The following is a 15459-nucleotide window of genomic DNA, read 5'->3' on the forward strand; positions in this document are numbered from 1 at the left end:
TTGTATTTTAAAACTTAGACTCTTCCAGTCAGGACTCTCTGAGAGAGCAGTGGCATGGTTCTCAAACTACCTCAGTAACAGGACTCGGTGCAATAAATCTGACGGTCTATGTTCTGACTTTGTTACAGTGCACAACGGAGTGCCACAGGGTTCTGTATTAGGTCCCCTTCTATTTATGATTTATGTAAACAATCTTAGTCTACATGTGCCAGATGCAAACTTGCACTTCTATGCTGATGATACAGTTATTTACAGCTATGGTTCAACTCTTGTCCAAGCCATTGACTCCTTGCAGAAAGCCTTTTTTGCTGTCCAGCACTCATTACTTCAGGTTAAACTTGTTCTCAACGCAGACAAAACAAAGCTCATGTTGTTTTCTAAATCAAGGAGACGAGCCCAAACAATCCCATCAGTAACCACTCTTGAAGGTAATAAAATAGAGTTGGTTCACACCTATAAATATCTGGGAATCTTAATTGATGACTCGCTTACCTTCAAACCACATGTAGAGAATCTTGTGAAAAACCTGAAGTTAAAACTGAGATTTTATTTTCAAAATAAGTTGTGTTTTTCTTTTAATACAAAGAAGCGGCTTGTTGCTGCAACATTCTTGCCTGTGCTGGATTATGGTGATATTCTATATATGAATGCTTCTGCTCAATGTCTTCGAATGGTTGATTCTGTGTATCATGCTTCTCTGAGGTTCATCACTAACCGTAAATTTCAGACTCACCACTGTGAGTTATACTCTCAGGTAGGATGGCCTGCTTTGGTAACGGAGGAACTCTCATTTATACAGTTTTATGTATAAGGCGATACTTGGGTTGCTGCCTTCTTATATATGTTCCCTGCTTGTAATGAAACATGCTGGTCGGTATTCTCTTCGTCCGCATGGCTACTTGTTGCTTTCTGTTCCATTTGCCCTAACTGAACTTGGTAAAAGAGCTTTTGTCCATTTAGCACCCTTGGATTGGAACAAACTGCAGAAGGAATGGAAAATGACTGAATTCATTTCATTAAGTGCTTTTAAATCTAAACTACGGATCCTTGAGGCCAAGTTCATAACATGCAACTGTTTCAATTAGATTGATTGTCATTTTAACTGACTTTATTATTTTTATTCGAATTTTATTGAATTTTATTTTATTTTATTTTATTTGTATTCTTTCACTTATTGTTGCATGTGTGTTGTTGCTGCCTGTGTTTGAGTAATTTCTGTAACTGTGAGACACCTGCTGCTGCCTATCTTGGCCAGGTCTCCCTTGAAAAAGAGGTTTTTAATCTCAATGGGATCTTCCTGGTTAAGGTTAATAATAATTAATAATAATAATAATAATAATAATAATAATAATAATATTAATATTAATATTAATAATAATAATAATAATAATAATATACTGTTATTCACTTTGCATAACTCTGTATGTTTCTGTTTTATTCAGAGGGGGGATCACTTGCTGTGTGATTCCTACATGTGTACTTGTCCTAGCACAGTGGCTGTGTAGAGAAACCAAAGTGAGTTCATGATGTTCTCCCATAGAAATGTATATGTTTAAAAGACAGTTTACAGTGTACTTTATTGCCAGGTGAACTGCGAAATTGTGGGATATAAACAATGTGTTTCTTTGTTTTGTTTTCTCTTTTTATGTATTTGTTTCTTGACAGGTCACTACTGTTGTCTATACTGTTTGAATTTAATGTGTACATATGATAGTTACTGTTGTCTCAGACCCTGAAAGACAGTTTTAGGCTGAGCCAGTGGATAAGTTAAATTTTGCCGTTTTCACTCAAAACTATAGAATTAAAACTGTACTCCTCCGAGTACAGTCGGAGAATAAAAAAGCCCATAAAAGAGTATTTCCTGTGTCCTGTCTCATTCCCCATGACCGGGCCACATTTATTTTGTAGATAAAGTATGGTGACAGGACAGTAAGTCTTGGGCTTGAGTCCCAGTTACACAAAGCCCTTCAGATATTGCATTTCGTGCTGATACTAGAGATGGCACGATACCACTTTTTTATGTCCGATACGATACCATAAATTTGGATATCTGCCGATACCGATATGAAACCGATATAGCAGGGCTCTAGACTAACTTTTTGACATGGGCGCACCGGTACGCCTAACTTTAAAAATTTAGGCGTACCGGCACAAAAGTTAGGCGCACTCAAATTTTTCAACCGCATCGCTTAACACCGCAGTTTTACATGTGCACTTTCTTTGGGGGGGAAGTCCATACAGACAATATTAATTTCTAAATTATTAACTAACAAACTTGTGCTTAAAGTGCTTTGTCAATATTGTAGAAAATGTTAAAAACTTAATCATCATCTTGGCCTCCTCTGACGACCTGTTTGCTGCTGTCTGCTGCTGAAAGGCCGTGGGGAGAGGGGACACTTGGGCAGTGCATTTACTGCAGCATATAATGTGCTTTTTCAGCATTCAAATATTGATGGCACCGTGTCAGAGCACTGGCTATGAATTTCAGACAGATCAGGCCTTAACTTAACAAAAAAGTTATCAATAGTTCTTTTCATCTTTTCTTATTACCCACAGCTACAGTACATCCACTTCTCTCAGGCCTAGGCTGCTCACTAGGGCTGAGTATCATCACTGATTTCTATAATCCATTCAATTCCGGTTCTCAAAGTCCTGATTTGATTCAATTTAGCCTCAGACAGTCAGAAATATTATAATTCTGATCATTTATCAGTACTGATACACATGAGACTTCATCAGAATTGTGAAAATCACAGCAGATGCCTTTGTGTGAAAGTAACTGAGAATAAAACACAGGAAAACATGAAGGAGATTTTCCTGGTCTGGCTTTTTATAGCAGATAACCTTAAAAATATTCTGCAATTTTGCATAATTTTAAGAAATTTAAATTTCTTCAGTATTGAACAGCAGAAATTAGGCTTTCTTGTCCGAGGTCATTTAAGTGAAAAAAGAAAAAGCGCTGTAAACAACGCTAGACTGGTGGGTAATAAGCGAATGAATAATGCAGAAAACAGATTTGAGACGGGAAACTGTTCCTGAAGTACAGAGAGAGAGAGAGCTGTGCAGGGAGTGTGATTTTTATCGTGGTGGAAGCAAAACAGCAAAAGTCAGAGGGAATTCATGACGACATTGATCAAATGTGAAGCGCAGTTTGCTGCTTCTTTTGCTGCAGGCTCGGTGAATTTTGGTTGGAGAGAGGCAAAACCTGCAGCTCAGAATCAGCGCAAAAAGACGTAAACACAGCGCGGACCCGAAGAATCGCTAAGCTCCGACAGCGTGTAGTGTTCAGGCCGTCGGGTGAGAAAGCCGAGAAAGACGAAGCTGATTCTGATGTGTTGGGTCCGCTCCGTGTTTAGGTCTTTGTGTGGAATCCGTTAATGAATTGATATCGCTTTATTCAAGCTACTCACCTCTCTCTTCCACCTGCACTTTCAACTGGACCACGGCCAATCAGAGAGGTCCCGCCCCTGACTATCTCTGATTGGTTTAGTCCACGATAGGGGCATAATGTGTGTCTGTTGTTGACCACACGGAGAGTTACAGAGATTTTTTTGTTTTGTTACCGGAACAGTTGGTCGCACCTGTACGACCAAATATTTATTTTTAGTCGCACCACTGAAAAATTTGGTCGCATTCGCGACCAAATTGGTCGCACTCTAGAGCCCTGTATAGTGTGTTTTTTTTAATCAATAAAACTTTTTTTTAATATCTTGCTGCTTTTTGTATAAGTTCATACACAAGTTAAAAAAACAAAACACTAAAGCTATTCTGTTATACCTGTATGCAAAAAATACACTGCACCCAAAATATTTCATAGTTCAGCAATACTGATCAATCTAATAAACTTAAACCTACTCCATCCTCCCTATTCTGGTATTTTAAAGAGTAAGCAACCTAACTAATAGGGTCCTAAAACTCCCAGCAAAAAAAAAAAAAAAAAAAAAAAAAGGGAACCACCCACCCTCCACCTCATGATGCTTAATCAACGTAATCAACTTGATGCGGTGTGGGGGAGAAAATGCACCGAAATCAATTAATTTTGAAGAATAATTAAATTTCTTCAACAGAATTGCAGACTGCACAGATCGCACCTTCCCAACAGAAAAAGTACTATAGCTTACTAGGGTATATTAGACTTAACAGTTACTATATACAATAATGGACTTCTATACATTTTACATCAGATTAAAACTTTGGGTGTAAGATTCAGATAAATATTTATTAAAAGCTAGACATTTTAAATGAGAATAAGAAAGAAAAGTATGTCTTTGTGCCCCCCTTTTCACTGTTAATGCCCTATCGGCCCCCCTGGCTGAACTTTGTTAGATCCGCCCCTGCACAGTTACCAGCCGTCAGCTACGTAGAAAAAGATCCTGGTGTAGAAAGTAATAATAAATCCATTCTAACAACAGCTTAAGCTTAAACGTGCTGCTGTTGTTCAGCCACTGGTTTCCTCTTTCTGGTGCGAAGTGGGCAATAAACAAACAAGAGAGATGGACTTCGCGACAGAAAAACCGATCAGCTGATCATTGATCAGTTTCATGATTGAAGTAGCAGCAGGAGAGGGAGGGAGAGAGAAGAGGCAGTCGCTCCATATATTGGTTGTTAAGCTTAACGCGGGAATGCTTTATAAACATTCAGAGATGAACTTACACACTTGCTTTACTTCTCTCTGGGATAACTTCCTCAGAGATGAAATGCCGGATTGCTAGCCAGGCTGCAAATATGCACAGCCGCTCTATCACGTGATGCATATTGCTCCAACGTGCTACGGTTATGAGCAGAGTTACACCATGTCGCAAGTTTTGTGAGGTGCTTTTTTGATATTCAATGGATCGGATTACATTTTTTATTTCCCTCCGATATCCGATCCAGTAATTTACGTCAGTATCAGACCGATACGATACGTAATATCGGATCGTCCATCTCTAGTGTGTACACCTGTGTCCATGAGCGCGCTTGTATTTAAAAGGTTCCTTCATGTAATGATCTGCTAGAGGGTGTGGGGAGCCATAGCCTCGTCCTCCAGGGCTTGAAGCAGGTATGGAGGAGATCAAGACTCCAGACATCCAGAGGCCCTCAGAACACAAGAGACCAAGGAAGACCAACAGAGGGGCAGCCGCGCCACTAACCCAGAAAGAGCTGAGGAGAGCCCTGGGGCCTCACATCGAGCACATCTACTGCGGGTGTGGTGCCTTTTATCGGACCCGGAGTTAGCAACATCCCCCAAAAACCCTAAGAGGAGAGTCCTGGCCCCTAGCCCTGCCAGTGTAGCAGAAATGATGAAGGATGATGATGGCAGCAGCAGCCGTTCTTCTCTGTGTGAGTAGCTTAATATTCGTGTGTAATTTACGTGGAGTAGGCTAACCACGTTATTACATTAATGCATGTAAGTTCCAAAAAGGCTAAAATGACCAAAGAAAAAGTGGAAAACAGTTAAACATAACATTGTTGGACAAAGTTTGTGTTTTTTCCATTGTTTAAGCACTGCTTCCAGCCAAGAGTGATGCCATAAATCCCCTATAGCTGCAGAAAAGGCTAACATTGTTATCTTTTTACAAAAAAACAGCTGAACATGAGAGGTTTTTGGACCAATTTTGTGTTCTCCATTCTTTAAGCACCGGTTTGAGCACCGTTTAAGCACCGGCACCGTTTCAAAAGTATCGATTTGGCGGATAAAACCTAAACGATACCCATCCCTAGCTAGGATGCTAGGCGCAGTGTTGAGCTTTTGTTACCTAGTGGCTACACAAGCCAGCAAGTACCAACGACCGGATTTGGTGTGTGGTAGTAACAGGTAAATGTGTATTTTTTTTAATTATTTGAATATATATATGAGTGCTTGTGTATAAATACACAAACAATACACATATGCTTTCAATGTGTAATTTGAGTGATCTAGGTAGCTCTGTTAAGGAAGTTCAGTTAATGCTAGAAATGTGTTCTGGAGTTTGTACGTGCTTTGTCTCTAGGGACCACCGCACATATTTATATTGAATTGAATTGAATTGAATGAATGCTTTATTGGCCATATGCAGGTTGCCCCGCAGAGGAATAGGACCCCCGACTTGCACACACAACAAAGACATCACATGGGAATACAGTCGGAGATCAGCAGCGTTACAGAAAAAAAAACACTGAAAAAGTACACAACAATGGGAAAAGTACAAGAGGAAAAAAAGAGACCTCTTCTCACGCTGGGCACCTATGGGAGGACAGCATGAGAACAGGAAACAAAAAAAACTCCTCTACACAGAGCGCACATAAATGTCCACATTACAACATTGGAGCACGTGACAAGCCACAGGGGTTGGGTAGGGGGTGAGGAGTAATCTGAAGGAACACAGCAGTCGTCCTACACAGCGCTACCATTCCAGCGCGGCACACAGACCCGCCATCTTCCCCCACAGGAAACAAGCATCGAAGGCGTTTGGAAAGGGAGGGGGATGAGTGCGTGCTTATCAGTGTAAGTGTATGTGTGTGCGTGTCCAGAGTTCAGCTGAGACGGTGTCCTTCGCTCAATCAGGCTAAGTAAACAGTCTGCTAGCCAACCCAGGTGGCCTTGCATGGGATGGGAAGAATAGTCATCACACAGTCGTTATCAGGGAGTTGTTTTGGTCGGCTCCAGCCTTGGGCCTGAGCAGCTGGCGCCGTGGTGTCCATATGTTGAATATTGTTGATTTCTCCTTTATGCGAGCAGCTCCGAATTTAGCACTCTAACACTGGTCTCTCGATCTCCCGTTGGAGAGCCGCGAGCCTCCCCATGATGGTATCAAACTTCTGTTCGGTGGTGTTGTCATTCTTTTGATTCTGAGACCCCACAACTGCAGTGAGCCATTCTGTGATGTGATCTAACTTTCGCTCAAGGGTCTCATTTTGAGCAGGCCTCTCTCTGATGTATCCCATCATACGCTCAATGTTGTTATTTTGAGTCTTCACGGCAGCTGTAAGCGTCTCCAAGGTGTTAACCATGCTGCGTTCGTTGTGAGAGGTCGCGCCTCGTCCCATCGCTTCGATTCCAGCGGGCAGCCTTGGGGGGGTTTGAACAGCTGGTTCCGCTCTCTTATTTCTCCGATAAGTCAGGGCCAAGCCAGCTCCAATCAGCAAGAACCCTGTTATCATGGTTCCGAATAGATAGATATCTTCAGCGTCCTCGATCGACATGACCCTCCAGTTATGCCACCCGTCCATCGTGTATCCGGCAGGGAAAGTCCCTCCAGGGCACTCAGGCTCTCCCGAGCCCAGACTTCTTGTTGAGAAAAGGGTGTCAATAGCATTCAGAGACCAGTTGATCAAATCCATAATTCTGTTTTAGGTTTTAGAGAACGACAGTGAGAGACTGTTCGAGGTAAAGTAATACACACGAGACAAGACAAGGACACAAGAGGCTAAGCAGGGAAGATAAGGGGAAGGAGGAGAGGAGAAAAAGTGCGACCGCCTTCGCCAAGAGCCAGAAGAGAAGATATATAAACATATATAAATAAAACCACTTTTTTTTCTATATTAGTAATTCCTTTTGTGCATAATTTTATATTGTTGTTAATAATAAATTAACTAAAGCAACAAAACAACCTAAAGAGCCGGTTCGGAGTTGAAAGAGCCGGCTCTTTTTAGTGAGCCGAGTCGAAAGAGCCGGTTCTCTAAAAAGAGCCGGAAATCCCATCAATAGAGATAAGTAACAGAGAAAAAAAACAAACCAAACTTGTTGTATGGTGAGGTGTTCTTTAGAAAACTTCCTTTCTTTGTGGAAATGACAACATCAAAGTTCTCAGTTTGAGGTTTTCTAGAGGAGAAACCTGAAACTGAGATAACCATGTATCGTGAGGCCAAACAGACTTTTTCGTCTGTATTGCTGAAAGACAATAGCCTTTCAAACTTCAAAATAATATTTATGCATACAATAAAGATTTTGACCCATTGCTCAGATGAGACCTCTCTCTGCAAAATGTTTCTCTTTATTTTGTAGATAAATTATGGTGACAGGACAGTAAGTCTTGGGCTTGAGTCCCAGTTACACGAAGCCCTTCAGATATTACGTTTCATGCCGATACCCTGTGTTATTGCAGGTAAGCAACAGAAATGTTTCTTTTCTACATTTATGGTTTCTTAGACAATCTTGGGCAAAATGATTGTTTTACACCACTTTCCACTTTGATTTCAGCAGAAATAATTAAACATTTTTCTTCTCCACTTTATGGATGATATTTCAGTTTAAGTGAGTTACTGTTTGTCTTTCAGTGTTGATGATCATCTATTTCTGGCAGAAGAGACTCACTGTTGAGATGAATAAGCTCTGACCACTGATCGGCCTGAGTGTTCTTGGGAAGTTTACTGTTTGTTTGTTCAGTTCATGAAGTTAAGCAAAATTATTACAAAGCTTTTTAGGAACTGAAACTATTTTTCTTTGTAGTTTCCATTTTCAGATGCTTTGGTTCTTCTTCATAAACAGGCAAAATAAACTTTTATTTCACGCTAAATATTGTATTGAGGTGATCCCTGGTGGCTAAAATGAATTTGGAGGTTTTTCGCCTCACAGGATTTGAGGTAATAAAATAATCACCATAATTTAAAAATCACATAAACTCTTTTCTTTCAAACCTATGTTTGCATTATTATAAGCGGGAGAGCACTAAACTGTGAAGTGATTTTAGATTACAATGAAGGTAAGGCAGATGAATGATATATCTAAGATAGTAGATAGTGGTGTCCTTACATAATTTTCAAAACATTACAAAAACAGTACACTGTCAAAAAAATCACCAAAACCATTGCAATGCTTTCTTCTATGTTGTTAAGATAGAAGGAGCACTTTGAGGCTTCATAAATGTAGAAAATGAGAAAGAGGAGGACAGATGGAGGGCAGTTAATGAGTTTCAAAGTGCAGAGGATTAGTAAGGAGGAAGTGAGGGTAGAAGAAGAGTGGAGAAGTGAAGAAGAAGTGTCCCGGTGCCAAATTTAAAGAACAAGGGTTATGTGCAGAGCTGTGATAACTACCGAGAGTTAAATCTGTTAATGCTGTTGAAGTCAGGAGTGACAGAAGTATGTGATGTTGATACACTGAGGACAGTAAGACAGTAGTGAGGTGTGCAGTAGGAGTGACAGATGGGTACAAAGTTGGGGTGGGATTACATCAAGCATTAGTGCTGAGCCCCTTCTTATTTACAATAGTGATGGATAGTTTTTACAGATGAGGTCAGGCAGAAGTCTCCATGGACTACGATGTTCACAGGTGACTATGTGATATGTAGGGAGGTAGTGAATGCAGATGAGTTTACTGTAAATACCTGGGGTCAACCATCCAAAGCAATGAACAGTGTACAAGAGAGATGAAGAGTGTAGGGTAAAGTTACAATGCTTGAAAAGGCCATAAAAGTGACCGGGTGAATATATTTCCTACCCATTCATTGAAATACCCCTCACATAACATGCGTACAAACTAAAAAGAAGTAGACATACGATATGACTCACACCTGTTTTATCATTAAAGAAAAGATATTGCTCCTACATCCCAGCCGAGAAATGCTACAACAGTGCATTGGGAGGCAGCTGGAGATGGGGAGGCAGTGGGCAATGGCCATACAAACATTGGCAGCAGGCCAGTGGTTCATTTCTTGTCCAGCGATCCAACTAGTCATCATACTGGGCTGTTTGGATGAAAAAGGAAAAAAGGGCCGATTGTTTTGTCCAGCCCTGAGGTCGACCATGGTTGGTTGTCACACTTTGTACTCTTACATACATTGGTGATCACTGAAACATTATTCAATAGCAAATCCTGAAATTACAGTTTAAGTTGCCCTTTAAGACCTACCATAGAACCAAGTCCGCCACAGCTTATATTTTTACATGTTGTAGTGCCATTTTTGGGAGCATTTCAAGTTGCTATACATCAGTACAACCATTAGAGCCTACATTTTAATAATATGTATGCATTAAGTGCATAGAAATTACATAAAGTGCAAGAAAGTGCAATAAACTACAAAAAAATTGAAAATCATTTTTGTTTTTTTAACATATTTCTAGTTAGAGAAATTTAAGAGGCTTATCCCTCAACTGTAAATACAAAAAAGTTGCACAAAATAGTTTCCCACCACAGGAAATTTATTTTTAGTGTCTTCATAGTTTTATTTTTGAAATACACTAATTTTTATATACTGCAGGAAAAACGAAAATAAATATTATAATGCAAATTTGCAAAAACGCAGCATATGCATCAAAATAAACTATTTCCAGCAGTGCTATTTTAGTTCTAAGCATCCCAGAAACGACACAGAAAGTCATAAAGTCAAACATAACTTTTAAAAACACCAGTATAGGCTCATGAGGCCCTGATGGTAAAAAAGAAAAGAAAAAGAAAAAAAAAAAAAAAAAAACTAGATTTCCGTGAAAATGACATCACTTTCGGTTTCGGGCAAGTAATGGTGGACATGCAAAAGTTCACGCTGACGTCTATTCTAACGTAGGAAGTGTTATGAACAGCTGATCGGATCGGCAAAGCGTGTTTCTGGAATATTATGTTTTTGTTGCTGCAAGCGCTTTTTATGCAGTTTTTGTATAGCTTTATGTGGAAGGAAACCGTGACCTAGGAAAAGCCGATGGCATAAGATGTAAATGCAACTCCTCCGGTTTCATATGCAAAAAAAAATTATTGCGCTAGCTTACGTGGTTGCAGTTCTACAAGGATTTAGAAGTAGTTGCGCAAAACGGAGCGTGCCCACTCTGACCGGTTAATCTTAAATCTATAGTGTAACCTCTATAGCTCTGTCTATAGAAAGACTATCTATTCTTAAATCTATGATTAAAAAAAAAGAAAGAAATGTAAACTCCCCTAATCATGTAAACATGAGAAAACAAATTGCCTAGTAGCTCAGACCTGCTCTCCTTTTTCAGTCTTGATGCAAGTCCATCCAGGTAAAGGAAGTTTCCAGGATCTCCATTTTAAGGTTGCCAGTTTTGATCTAGCAACCTTGTGCTTCATTGAGAGTCACTGTCACGGCTGGGGCAGCAGTCGTGTGGTAGAATAAATGAGAACCCAAGATGCAGACGGTAATGGAGATGCAAGTGGAGGTTTATTTACAGTGAAAATAACAGAGGTGAGGGCAGAACTGAACATAACCCTAAACTGGGTAAACTAACAAACAAACCTGGAACATAAGGTCAGCGGGAGAAACTCAGAGATGGCAGATGAGAAAGGCTGGACAGAGAGACGCAGAGAAACATAGTGGAGGAGCACAGGCAGACACACACTATACACACCAGGTAATCAGGAAATGGCACACAGGAAGGGAACCCAGCTGGAACTAATGGGCATAACGAGACACAAACCTACAAAGTAAAACAGGAAACTCACAGACTGTTTTACAACACAAACTCGGGGATACAAACAGAGTACAGAGGACAGACACAGGTAGGGCTGATAAAAACACTCAAGCACTAAACACAAGAACCAAACCCTAAGAACTAATACCAAAATCAGAATTAACACAAAACACAAGGTGATACCAAAAGGAAACAAAAAAAGCTGGGTCAAAATGACCCAGGACCATGACAGTCACACAGTCCAGTTATAACAGCTGTGTAGCCCTGGATGGGCGGGTGCACAGTCTTGTCCTTGGATCGGCTATTGGTATATCAGTACATCACCACAAACATTTCTGGCAATAAAGAAAGAAAAAAATGTCACTGCTTTTACATGCTTACCTGCAAAACATATTCTATTGGTTCCATCTTTCAGTGGCCTCTGTCAGCTCTTGTTCTACTCTTTAAATTAGTGTAGTTGTCAGCCTGGACTCCTCTTACTACACATTATCATAATTCGCTTAAGAGTCATTGCGAAGATGACACCTGAATATGAATGGCTCACATTGCTAGGCAGAGATGACCATTAATGCTGTTGCATCAATTCAATTCAATTTTATTCAATTCTATTTATATAGCGCCAAATCACAACAAAAGTGACATCAAGGCACTTTATATTGTACAGTACATACAGAGAAAAACCCAACAATCATATGACCCCCTGTGAGCAAGGAAAAACTCCCTTTTGACAGGAAGAAACCTCTGGCAGAACCAGGCTCAGGGAGGGGCGGGGCCATCTGCTGCGACCGGTTGGGATGAGAGAAGGAAGACAGGATGAAAGACATGCTGTGGAAAAGAGACAGAGATTAATAACAGATATGATTCAATGCAGAGAGGTCTGTTAACACATAGTGAGTGAGAAAGGTGACTGGAAAGGAAAAACTCAATGCATCATGGGAATCCCCCAGCAGCCTACATCTTTTGCAGCATAACTAAGGGAGGATTCAGGGTCACCTGGTCCAGCCCTAACTATATGCTTTAGCAAAAAGGAAAGATTTAAGCCTAATCTTGAAAGTAGAGATAGTGTCTGTCTCCTGAATCCAAACTGGAAGCTGGTTCCACAGAAGAGGGGCCTGAAAACTGAAGGCTCTCCCTCCCATTCTACTTTTAAATACTCTAGGAACAACAAGTAGGCCTGCAGAGCGAGAACGAAGTGCTCTAATAGGGTGATATGACCATTATCATTAAGATAAGATGGGGCCTGATTATTTAAGACCTTGTATGTGAGGAGCAGGATTTTGAATTCAATTCTGGATTTAACAGGAAGCCAATGAAGGGAAGCCAAAACAGGCTCTCTCTTTCTAGTCCCTGTCAGCATTCTTGCTGCAGCATTTTGGATTAGCTGAAGGCTTTTCAGCGGGTTTTTTGGACATCCTGATAATAATGAATTACAGTCGTCCAGCCTGGAAGTAATAAATGCATGAACTAGTTTTTCAGCGTCACTCTGAGACAGGATATTTCTAACTTTAGAGATGTTGCACAAATGGAAGAAAGCAGTCTTACATATTTGTTTAATATGTGCGTTGAAGGACATGTCCTGGTCAAAAATGACTCCAAGGTTCCTCACAGCGTTACTGGAGGCCAAGGTAATGCCATCCAGAGTTAGAATCTGGTTAGATACCATATTTCTAAGATTTTTAGGGCCGAGTACAATAACCTCAGTTTTATCTGAATTAAGAAGCAGAAAGTTAGCGGCCATCCAGGTCTTTATGTCTTTAAGACAATCCTGCAGTTTAACTAATTGGTGTGTGTGATCTGGCTTCACAGATAGATAGAGCTGGGTGTCATCAGCATAGCAGTGAAAATGTATGCTATGTTTTATAATGATACTGCCTAAGGGAAGCATGTAAATGTAAACAGAATTGGTCCTAGCTAGTGATACGCAAATCATGAACGAATCGTTCAGTACTCGAGAATCACTTTACTGACTCATGAATCGTGATTCACAAGCCCAACCAACTCACTGACTCATCCCTGTTGCTGTTAGCAGCAATGTATCTAGCTTATAATTAAAATTGTGGCGAAAACAACATCCAGTATCTTAACAAAAAAATTTCTCAGGACTCACTCACTCACCCCCTCCCTCCTGGCTCACAGTTTCTTCACCACTCAGAAAGCCAACAATTTAAGGAGAACATGCGGCTAAACATGTCACTCCTGGTCTGATTGGGGACCAGAGAAAACTACAGAGTCTGACACTGTTTTGGCAAAGTTCCACACAGATTCAATATTGATTTTAGTGACCTCCGATTAGCGTAACTGGGTGTCATTACTGCCGACGTCATTACTGCCTGCATTTAATTTTCCCTTTTCATAATGCCAGATGTGTTGCTTTCATCACCGCTGTCTGGGAAATCCCTGATACTACAAGTAGTCAACAATTTAAATTATTGTCTTGAGCAGTGAGCTGAGCTAGATGATGCTCAGAGTGAGGGTTGGGGTTAGGAAAGACAGTTGAATATGTTTATTGTGGGTCAATATTTTAAACTGGATCACTACTGTTAATCTTTGTTTGCAGAGTCTTTCTTTGACTCTTTGAATAATTTACACTATGAACTATGAACAAATTAAAAGTCTTAATAGTTCTTACATTCTGTTTGTTCCGTACATTAAAGCTGCTCTCGTATCTCAGACTCAGAGTGATGTGGTCGTTTGGAGTTTCTGTTAACAGATTTGGAAACATGTGATTGTGGTCTAGTGATTAGAGCTCAAATTTGAGAAGATCTCTCCAACTTATCCAAAGTACTATAGAACAGACCTGTCTTACAGCAACACTGTCAACATTAAACTCATATTGTTTCCACAGTGGTAGCACAGAGTGGGACATTTTCACAGTTGTATTATGACCAACACTTTGTTCAGACTAGCATCAGAAATAAGAATGAATCAAATTTTTGTTATTATATAACAATCTGGTGGTTTTTGTTAGAGTAGAAGAAGTCATATTTTCATATTTTGGTGGGTGATAATTTAACGGATGCCAGAAACATGAGAAAGTAACTTCCCAGAGCTGACACTGGATGTCGCCGTTGTTGTTCTGTCATTAGGACTTGTAGGAAGTTGTGTGTGTTTTGCAGGGATCAGTGGACCTGTGCTCAGCTGATGCAAAGTTCAAATTAGATAGAAACACATCGAATTAAAATATTCTGTCTTTATTAAAGTCATACAGTGTGTATCCTTTGACATCATAGTACAGATGAAAAAGCTCATTTGCTCTCACCTGACGTGGCTCTAAGGTGATAGTAGGTGGCGATCTGCCACCTACTGAGTTTCTCCAGTAGGTGGCAGATCACACAAATAAAAGACTGGCAAAGTCATCTCTTACAAAAGTAACACAGGTCTGTCGTGGTAATGGAAGTCAACAGTAACGCAGAACTATTATTCAGGTATGTTTCAGATTAATAAACCTCAGTGTGCACCTGGATGAACATTGTCGTCCTTCAGTGTGTAACAACTTACTGAAGGTTCAACAAACGCTTTCTCATTCGCTGAGTGCTGTCACTGTTTAGATTTTGTTCAGGTTCTGCTGTCACACTAAACTGTACAGACTTGAGAAGATGGCAGAAAGTGAAGAAAACAGCTGAGGGAAAATATTAATGATGTTAAATCCTAAAATTAAAATCGGATTTTTCTATTAACTGGGCGTGCTTCCTTCCACTTTCAACACTTCTCTTTTCAGCAGAGGCGCACTGCGCTTTTACGCACGAGTTTAGAGGCACTGTGTCTCAGAGCAGAGTGCCATGCAGACCTTCAGTGCATGACGGTGTCTCAGGCACAAGTATCACTGCTGCTACAAGATGATCCTGCTGCTCGCTCTGCTTTCTGTTCTCTGGGGAAAACTGGGTCTGTGCCAGGAGGAGGATGGAGGCTTTACCTTTGATGGAAACATCCGCCAATTCGCCATGACCTCCAACACGGTTTACATCGCCACAGAGGAGAGGCTCTACCAGCTGAGCCACGACCTGACTCTGATCAACAGTCTGACCCAGAGGGGAATAATAAAGACCGGAAACCAGCAGGATGATGTGCAGTTTCACCGGGTTTCTGACACAGCTGAGGGGAACGCAACTTTCAGCATCAACGTGTTGTTGCCTTTTACAAGCA

At 40.5% G+C, this 15459-nt stretch overlaps 1 protein-coding gene across 1 annotated transcript in view; it reads left to right on the forward strand.

The window, feature by feature from the left end:
- Positions 1 to 15103: 15103 nt before the first annotated feature.
- Positions 15104 to 15459, forward strand: part of plxnc1 (plexin C1) — a 36243-nt gene continuing 35887 nt past the window's right edge. Inside the window, exon 1 of the mRNA XM_085375869.1 lies at positions 15104 to 15459. This exon is cut by the window's right edge and continues 698 nt beyond it. Coding sequence (XP_085231995.1) covers positions 15153 to 15459 — 307 coding nt within the window. The 5' untranslated portion in view covers positions 15104 to 15152.

The sequence above is a fragment of the Diplotaxodon limnothrissa genome, linkage group LG17, assembly GCF_057381915.1.
Source record: "Diplotaxodon limnothrissa isolate DT_005_m linkage group LG17, D_limnothrissa_male_GT1.1, whole genome shotgun sequence".
Lineage (NCBI taxonomy): Eukaryota > Metazoa > Chordata > Actinopteri > Cichliformes > Cichlidae > Diplotaxodon > Diplotaxodon limnothrissa.